At 47.2% G+C, this 9,115-nt stretch overlaps 1 protein-coding gene across 1 annotated transcript in view; it reads right to left on the reverse strand.

The window, feature by feature from the left end:
• Positions 1 to 9,115, reverse strand: part of DLEC1 (DLEC1 cilia and flagella associated protein) — a 93,592-nt gene that overhangs the window by 11,269 nt on the left and 73,208 nt on the right. Inside the window, 4 exon segments of the mRNA XM_007462718.1 lie at positions 408 to 590; positions 1,331 to 1,461; positions 2,435 to 2,545; positions 2,994 to 3,147. Of these exon segments, the coding sequence (XP_007462780.1) occupies positions 408 to 590; positions 1,331 to 1,461; positions 2,435 to 2,545; positions 2,994 to 3,147 (579 nt within the window).

Below are 9,115 nucleotides of genomic sequence, written 5' to 3' on the forward strand. Positions count from 1 at the left end.
CCTGCTGACATCTGTCCTGCATTGAACACATGCTAACTTGCTGCAATGGGCAAGTTAATGGCTCAGGAGCTGTTCCTGGTGCCCTGCAACACCAGCAGTCGGTGGTTTTGAAGCTCCCGCCACCACTCCCCCACTCCCACCCCCGCCTTAGGAGCTTTGGTGCCGAGGCATCTGCAGCGGGGTGCTGGTAAACTTAGCCAACCTCTCGGTGTAAATACTTTCACTGCAGTTGATTCCGAGCTACAGCTTTGCAGCGTGCCTCACTGTATCTCTGCACACAGTTCCCTCCACCTACAATAACTTCTCCCTCGTCCGCGGGCCCCAGTACCACCTGAACTGTCCGAAGCCCTCCACCTCAGCAGGCCACATCCTCCCCAGAAGCAGCCTCTGAAAGAAACCAGACTTACAGACTGGGTTTCTGGCGCAGGCTGTTTGCAGGGCTCCCAAAGTACTCAAACTTGAGGGTAAAAGGGGTCTGTATCGGGGAACAGTTGGTCAGGATGAGCTGGCGATTCACGTGGGTCCACAGCGGCACTGCTGAGCCGAAGTCCAGGTGGAGCCTCTCCGGGTGGCCTGGCCACAGCTCTGCACTGGCAACACCGCCCCGAGCCCATGAGCACCCGGTTACACGCCACCCTTGGCCCTGCCCAGCGAGCCACCTGGGGTGGGGGCGCCAGAGCTGCCCGGAAACCAGGCTGCATCCTCCAAGCCCTCATTAAGCTGCCACCCCAGGGCTTCCCTGGTGGCACAGTGGTTGAGAATCTGCCTGCCAATGCAGGGGACATGGGTTCGAGCCCTGGTCTGGGAAGATCCCACATGCCGCGGAGCAACGGGGCCCACGAGCCACAATTACTGAGCCTGTGCGTGCGATGAAGAGTGGCCCCCGCTTGCCACAACTAGAGAAAGCCCTTGCACATAAACGAAGACCCAACACAGCCATAAATAAATAAATTAAAAAAAAAAAAAGAGGCCACCCCACAGAGACTCCCGCCTCGCCCACCCGTGATGCCAAGAGAGGCCTCAAACCCCCCAGGCTCTCCCTGGCCGGGGCAGACCGGCCTGTCTCCCAGTCGCCAGGCCTCGTGTGGGAAAGCCCAAGGTACCCACAGCCCCGTCCCCTGCCGTCTCCCCGCCTGAACACCACGCCTCCAGTGTGTGGGGAAAGACCACAGAGAAGGCGGTGATGGGCTAGGCGGGGCTGTCCCAAGAGAGTCTGTGAGGGGCCTTTTCCCGGCCGCGGGAATCACGGGGAGGAGGCTGGTACCACCTCAAGGCCGGCCCTTTGAACGGCTGCCTCAGCCCCCAGGCCCCGGGCCTGCCCTGGGCTCACCTGCTGTCGCTGTCCTCTGCAGAGATGGCGATGGCCACCTGCAGTCCCCGGGGTTTCCCGGAAATGCCCAGAACCAGTGGCTCCTTCATGCCCAACACGTTACAAGGGAGGGCCAGGTCCATCAACTCGTCCTATAAGGAAGCCCACCAGGAGTGCATCACTCAGGTAAAGCCCAGGGCTTGGCCTCAGCAGAGGGGCCTCAGGTGGGCTCCCGCAGCACAGGAGGCTGCTTGAGGGGTGGCGCTCAACCCAAAGGTCTTGTCCAGGCTCATCTCTGTGGAAGGGCTCCCAGACCCTCCAGTGAGTCACTATGCCCAGACCCGGCCTGTCAGCCCACCCCTGCCCTGCCGGAGGCCTGGCCTCTTCCTCAGGGCTCCTGGCTGTGAGTCGGCCCCAAATACCTGGGCAGCCCCACGTGAAGGAGACCCCTGCAAGCGGACCTCTGGAGAAGCCACACATTTATCCTGATGAAGCTGCTACCATAGAAATCAAGCCCTTCCTGCGTGAGGTCTGCTCTGTGCCAGGCCTGGGCCCGGCCGTCCCCCTCAAGCTCAGGCTCAGCTGTGTGAGAAGCCCACCGTCCACATGTTCGCCACAGAGGACTGGGGCCTGGGGCTGCTAGTCCCTGCGAGGAAGAAGTTTCCTTCCCCACAAGAACCACAGACGGATAGCCGGCAACCAGCCAAGTACTGAGCCCATTCGGCCCAACGGCCTTCCTGTGGGCTGTACCCAGCAGAAGCTGTGTCCTTCTTGGGAGAAACCTGGGTGCCGCTCAGACTCCCCTGCAGCACCCAGCACAGGGCCTGCCGTGGGCAGCAGCTCTGTTCAGCATCTCTGGGCAGCTGGAAAGCTGGGCCCACCTGTTCCAAAGAGAATGGCCTGGCGCGGGATAAAGGTGGTGCCCAAGGGTGTCAGGGCACATCCAGGCCCTGTGTCCCTAGACAGCAGGCCCAGTGGGAGTGGGGACCCCAGACCCAAATGCAAGAAGTCTCGTCCCCACTGACACAGCCCAGGAGAGGGGTCTGGGGTGGACCTCCTGGTCGGCACAGATGCAGGCAGCCGGGGGAGCTTCCTGGGCACTCAGGGCCCTGAGCCCTCACTCGCCTGGGTATGAGCAGTCAACTCTAGGCTGAACTGGCGCTCCTCACGGGGGCCCAGCGTGCCACGTCTTGGGGAGACTTTTGCTGTGCAGAAGCTTGCTTGGAGCCCCAGGAGCTGGCAGACACATGGGTGGGTCATGTGCTGGGCTTCCAGGATGGACCCGTGGTCCAGACAGAGGGCTCAGCACTGCCGCATACTCTGGGGAGGCTGGCGGACTGGGGGCCCCCAGTGAGACCAGCAGGGTGGGGTGCTCCTGAGTGGGGATAAACCACAGGTCCCTCTCCTCTCCTCTCCCACCACAGATGGACCTCATCCCTGTCAGGGGTTCTCTGGACTAAATAAGCCACCCTGGGAGGCCCAGGGTGATGGGGAACAGGGACAGCTGGCTCTGATGCACAGGGATGTGGCCCCCATCTGCCGTGGCACGTGGGGCAGGCGGCAGAGTCAGCCCCAGGGGCAGTAATCTGTTCTGGGAGATGTCTGGGGGACAATGTCCCCCTCCACACAGGCCTCTGGGGCTGGGGGTTGCAGGCCTAGGGCCCGACAGTGTGGGCTCACCCACCTTGCCCCAGTGGAACTGGGTGGGCAGGAGCGTGCCATTGATGAGTGTGACAGGCATCTTGGTGGGCACGCCCAGGTAGAGGTTGGTGACCTCCACCTGGCTGCTCTGCAGGTACACGTAGGGCTCCTGCACCTCGGCATACACAGGCAGGTGGCTGGAACACAAGGAAATAAAAGGCATACTCAACAGAAAGGAAGAATTAAAACTCCTCCCTATGTGCAGATGACATGATGGTCCACGGAGAAAATCCCAAGGAATCAATTTTTTAAAAAATATTAGAACTAATGAGTGAGTCAGCAAAGTGACAGGGTAAAAATCAACACATAAAAATCAATCACTTTTTTTTTCTTTTTGGCTGTGCCAGGAGGCCTGTGGGATTTTTAGTTCCCTGACCAGGGATCAAACCTGGGCCCTCGGCAGTAACGCACGGAGTCCTAACCACTGGACCACCAGGGAACTCCAAAATCAATCACATTTTTACAGGCTAACAAAGAATGTGTAGAAACAGAAGTTAAAAATATAATACCATTTATAATTGCTCGAAAAATGGAAATACTTTGGTAAATATCTAATAAAACACGTATAGAATCTGTGTGCTGAAAACTACAAAAACACCAATGAAAGAAATCGAAGATGACTATAAATAGAGAGGCATAAATCATGTTCATGGATATAAAAACTCAACACAGATGTCAATTCTTCCCAAATTGATCTGTTAAGTTTAACACAATTCTTATCAAACTCTTAGCCAGGATTTTTGTAGATGTAGACAAGCTTATTATAACATTTATATAGAAAGATAAAGGACACAGACTAAACCAATCTTTAAAAGAATGAAGTGGGAAATTACGGGATGTTAAGACTTACTATACAGCTACAGCAATCAAGTTAGTGGGTTACTGGTGGAGGGATGTATACAACAGATTAATGGAACAATGTAGAAAACCTAGAAATAGACCCACACAAATATGTCTGAGGGTATTTTTCTCCTTATATAAGGCATGGAGATAACATGCATTTTGCTTTTAACTTTTTATTTTGAAATACTGTAGATTCACATGCAGCTGTAACAAAAAAAACCACAAAGGGATCCAATATACTCTTCACCCAATTTCCCAATAGTAACATCTTGCCTAACTATAGCACAATGTCACAAGCAGGAGACCAAGACGGATACAATCCAGCAATCTTATTCAGACCCCATCAGGTTTACATGGACTCGTTTGTATGTATTTACTTCTACGCAATTTTATCACATGTAGATACGCATGACACCACCACAGTCAAGACACAGAATGGTTCCATTACAAGGATGTCTCATGCTATCTTCTTTTTTTGTAACCTGCTCCCCGCCCCCATTTTTTTTGGCCATAAATTTCTGAGTGCTGTTCACTTTGTTCAATAATTAAGGATTTTTCCAAAAGACAAAAAAACCTTTACCATCTTGGCCAGCTTGGCAATCTTCAACAATATCAAGGAAGAAAAGACTTGTCCCCATAAAGAGCTGTAAAATACATTTGAAAATGAGGTTTAATTGCAGTTATCATGCTATCTTTTTATAGCCACAGAATGAGACTGAGATAGGTCATAGATTCAAAAGCCAAACAAAAGATAGAGATTGGCAAAATGTATTTTAAAAAATGATCCCACTGTATACTGTCTGCAAGAGACACCTTAGATTCAAAGACACAAATATGCCGAAAGTAAAAGGATGGAAAAATATACTGCAAACAGTACCCAAAAGAGAGCTATAGTAGCTATTTTAATGTGAGATGAAATAGACTTTAGGACAAAAATCGTTACTAGAGACAAAGAAGGGTATTTTATAATTATAAAAAGGTCAATCCATCAGGAAGACATTACAATTATAAATACACATGTCTAACAACAGTGTTACAAAATACATGAAGCAAAAAATGACAGGATTGAAGGGAGAAACTGACAATTCCAAACTAATGATTAGAGATTTCAATACCTCATTTTAAATAGTGGACAGCACAACTAAGCAGAAGATGAAGAGGAAATAGAAGACTTAACACTATAAACCAACCAGACCTCTATACAACACTCTATCCAACAACAGCAAAATGTTTCCTATGTGTACACGGACTATTCTCTAGAACAGACCGTAAGATAGCTCATACAACAAGCCTCAGATTTAAAAGGCTGAAATTATACAAAGTATGTTCTCCAACAACAAGAGAATCAAATTAAAAATCAACAACAGAAAATAATTTGGGAAACAAAAATATGTGTAAATTAAACAACACACTCCTAAATAAACAACAGGTCAAATAAGAAATAAAATTTTTGGTTGAATATGCAAAAATTAGTGAAAAACACATTAATTTTAAAAAGGACAAAAATGGCATGATTATTTCAAAAGACGCAGAAAAAACATTAAATGAAATCTAACGTTCTTTCATGAGAAAAACAATCAGCAAACGAGGAATAGAAGGGAACTTCCACAACCTGATAAAGGACATCTACAAAAAGCCTACAGCTAATATCATACTTAAAGGTGAAAGACAATGTTTTCCTTTTAAGATCAGGAACAAGGCAAGGACATCCAACCTTGCCACTTTCATTCAACACTGTACTGGAGTATCATTAGGTCCATTAGGCAGGAAATAGAAAGGAAAGGCATCCAGATTGGAAAGCAAGATGTAGCGACTTACCTCGTGGCTCAGTGGTTAAGAATCTGCCTGCCAATGCATGGGACACGGGTTCGAGCCCTGGTCTGGGAAGATCCCACGTGCCGCACAGCAACTAAGCCCGTGCGCCACAACTACTGAGCCTGCGCTCTAGAGTCCGTGAGCCACAACTGCTGAGCCTGCACACCACAACTACTGAAGCCCATGTGCCCTAGAGCCCATGCTCCACAACAAGAGAAGCCACTGCAATGAAAAGCCCACGCACCACAACGAACAGTAGCCCCCGCTCGCCACAACTAGAGAAAGCCCGTGCACAGCAATGAAGACCCAACACAGCCAAAAATAAATAAATAAATAAAATTTTAAAAGAAAAATAAAGGAAAGGAAGATGTAAAATTATCTCTAAATGCAGACGACATGATCTTCTATTTAGAAAACTATTAGAAGTAATGTGTTCAGCAAGGTTGTAGGATACAAGGCCAATACACAAAAAAACGATTTGTATTTCTACACACTAACAATGAATAATAATAAAATGTGATTAAGAAAAGTCCATTTCCAAAAGCATCAAAAATAATACAATACTTAGGAATAACTTTAACAAAAAAAGTACAAGACTTGTACACTGAAAACCTCACTGAAAGAAATGAAAAGACCTAAATAAATGGAAAGACATTTCATGTTCAAGAATGGGAAGACTTAATATTGTCAGGATGGCAATACTCCCCAAACTGATCGGCAGATTCAACACACTCCCTATTAAAATCCCAGCTGCCTCTTTGCAGAAAGTGATAAACTGGTCCTAAAATTCATACAGAAATTCAAAGAACCCAGAATAGCCAAAACAATCTTGAGAAAGAAAAACAAAGTTGGAGAATTCATACTTCCTGATTTCAAAACTTACTCTAAAGCCACATTAATCAAAACAATGTTGATATGGCATAAGAACAGACCTATAGATCAATGGAACAGAACTGACAGTCCATAAATAAACCCTCATGTTTACAGTCAACTGATTTTTGACAAAGGGTGCCAAGATAATTCAATGGATAAAGAAAAAGAAAAGTCTTTTTAAGAAACCGTACTGAGACAACTGATTATCTAGTTGGAAAAGAATGAACCTGGATTCTTTTCTCATACCATACACAAAAACTAACTCAAAACGGATCAGAGACCTAAGAATAAGAACTAAAACTATAAAACTCTCAGAAGAAAACATGTGAGTAAATATTTGTGACATTAGGCAATGGTTTCTTAGATATAACACTAAAAGCACAAGCAACAAAAGAGAAAAATACATAAACTGGAATTCACCAAAATCTAAAACTTTTATCCTTCAAAGTATACATACCATCAAGAAAGTGAAAGGACAATTCTCAGAATGGGAGAAAATATTTGAAAATCATATACCTAATAACAGACATGTATCTAGAATATACATAAAGAACAACACTTCAATCTCAAAAAAAAAGGAACACTTGCATCTCAATAATAAAAAGACAAATAACCTTATTTTTTTTTAATGGGCACAGAATTCAAGAGATAGTTCCCCAGAGAGGATCTACAGATAACCAATAAGCATATGAAAGATGCTAAACATCATTTGCCATCAGGAAAACTCAAATCAAATCCTCAGTGAAATATCACTTCACACACACCAGGATGAGTACCAGTGAAGGACAGATTGTAACAAGTGTTGTTGAGGAAGAGGAGAAACAGGAGAGCAGGATGGAGAGTGGGTCCCGACTGGCAACTATTATATTTGCCCCATATACCATTATTATAATAAGATACACTATGTTAACATTATGAATAATTGGTGAAATTTTTTTTTTTCTCGGTATGCGGGCCTCTCACTGCTGTGGCCCCTCCCGTGGCGGAGCACAGGCTCTGGACGCGCAGGCTCAGCGGCCATGGCTCGCAGGCCCCCAGCCGCTCCGCGGCATGTGGGAATCTTCCCGGACCGGGGCACGAACCCGCGTCCCCTGCATCGGCAGGCGGACTCTCAACCACTGCGCCACCAGGGAAGCCCTGTGAAAATTTTTAAATAAAGAATAAAGTAAATATAATGCTATTCCAATGAGAAAAAAATTAAAAGAAAGGATGTAATCAGATTAACTGATAAAACAGAGGAGAACAAAACTATTACTTAAGACCCCTGGAGAAGGCCAAGCAGAGATTCCGTAACAGTGGAATGAGAGGCATCACAAGGCAGAGTGGGCTGTGGGGAAAGAGCAGGGGAGGTAACTGAAGGAGCGCTGGGAGATTATCCTGGCGGGTTCAGCTATACTGGCTCCCAGAGCTCAGGCATCACACAGAAGACTGGTAAATCCTGCAGCAGGATTTACCCAACCCGCAGTGAAGAATGTGGGCGTGACCCTGGAGAGAGGTCACAGCAGATCCTGCAGGAACACTGGGCTTCTCAACTGTCTCTGAGGGAAAACCACCAAAAAGATCCTATTTATGAAGGAAGGAAGGGACTGATTTGTGTAGCTGGCCAGTGTGGATTTCCTCGACTGTTTGTCTTGGGCTATTTTCCCCAAAGCCCTCTTCCCTTTACGGGATTCAGGAAGCTGTCTGCTCTGAGGGTACTCACACACACACACACACACACACACACACTCAGTCCTGGGAGGGGGACTCCATCCACACCTACACCCACATACTCAGAGGAAACTGACATCACCGGCTCCTTATGCAAATCAGCTTCCTCCTTCAGAACAGGAATGGGCAGCCAAGGATTATTAGATGTAGAAAGAAACCCAAAAAGTGAAGAAAGATTCCAAACCAGAATCTGAGGAAACTAAAATTAGTTTCCTCGGGGTAATCTGAGAGGCTGTTGCATCCATAAGACAATAACAGATGACTATAGTAAAGGAATAATTCATAAAAAAAAAAAAAAGCTTGAAATTGAAAAGCATGATTGCCAAAACAAGGGTATCCACCAGAGACTTAATTAGTGACCTGCAGGGCCAAGGGCATATACCTGAGCGAGAAGAAAAACCCCAAGAGATGGAAAATATGAGGAAAATGGTTAAACTCATGCAGTATAGATCCAGCAGGTTTGTGGTGGACTGTGGTAGCTATTGTTTTCACTGTCCAGCAAGCTTTCCCACCTGCCTCTTCTGGAGCTGGATCCTTGCCCCCTGCCACGGGGAGGCAGGGCCTGTGAGGGGAGGTGACCAAAGAGATCCATTCAGAGTGTATCTCTGGAGAAAGCTGATTTCATTTTTCACAGAGGTTATTAAGCTGGGAGCCTGTGAGCCTGGAACTCTAAGTGGCACCCTTCCCTGGGGCATTGTGGCCAAGGGCCCCTGCCAATAGGGGAGAGAAAGGCCAACAAAGAGAGAGAAGCAGAGTTGAAGGATGGGGTGGGTGCAGGAGAGGGAAGGAGGGCGGACAATGAGAGAGAAGTAGAAGACCAAAGGAAGAGGCTGGAGCCCTGGATTCAGTAGGGCAGGAATGCCC

Source organism: Lipotes vexillifer, unplaced genomic scaffold (assembly GCF_000442215.2).
Source record: "Lipotes vexillifer unplaced genomic scaffold, Lipotes_vexillifer_v1.1 scaffold539, whole genome shotgun sequence".
NCBI lineage: Eukaryota > Metazoa > Chordata > Mammalia > Artiodactyla > Lipotidae > Lipotes > Lipotes vexillifer.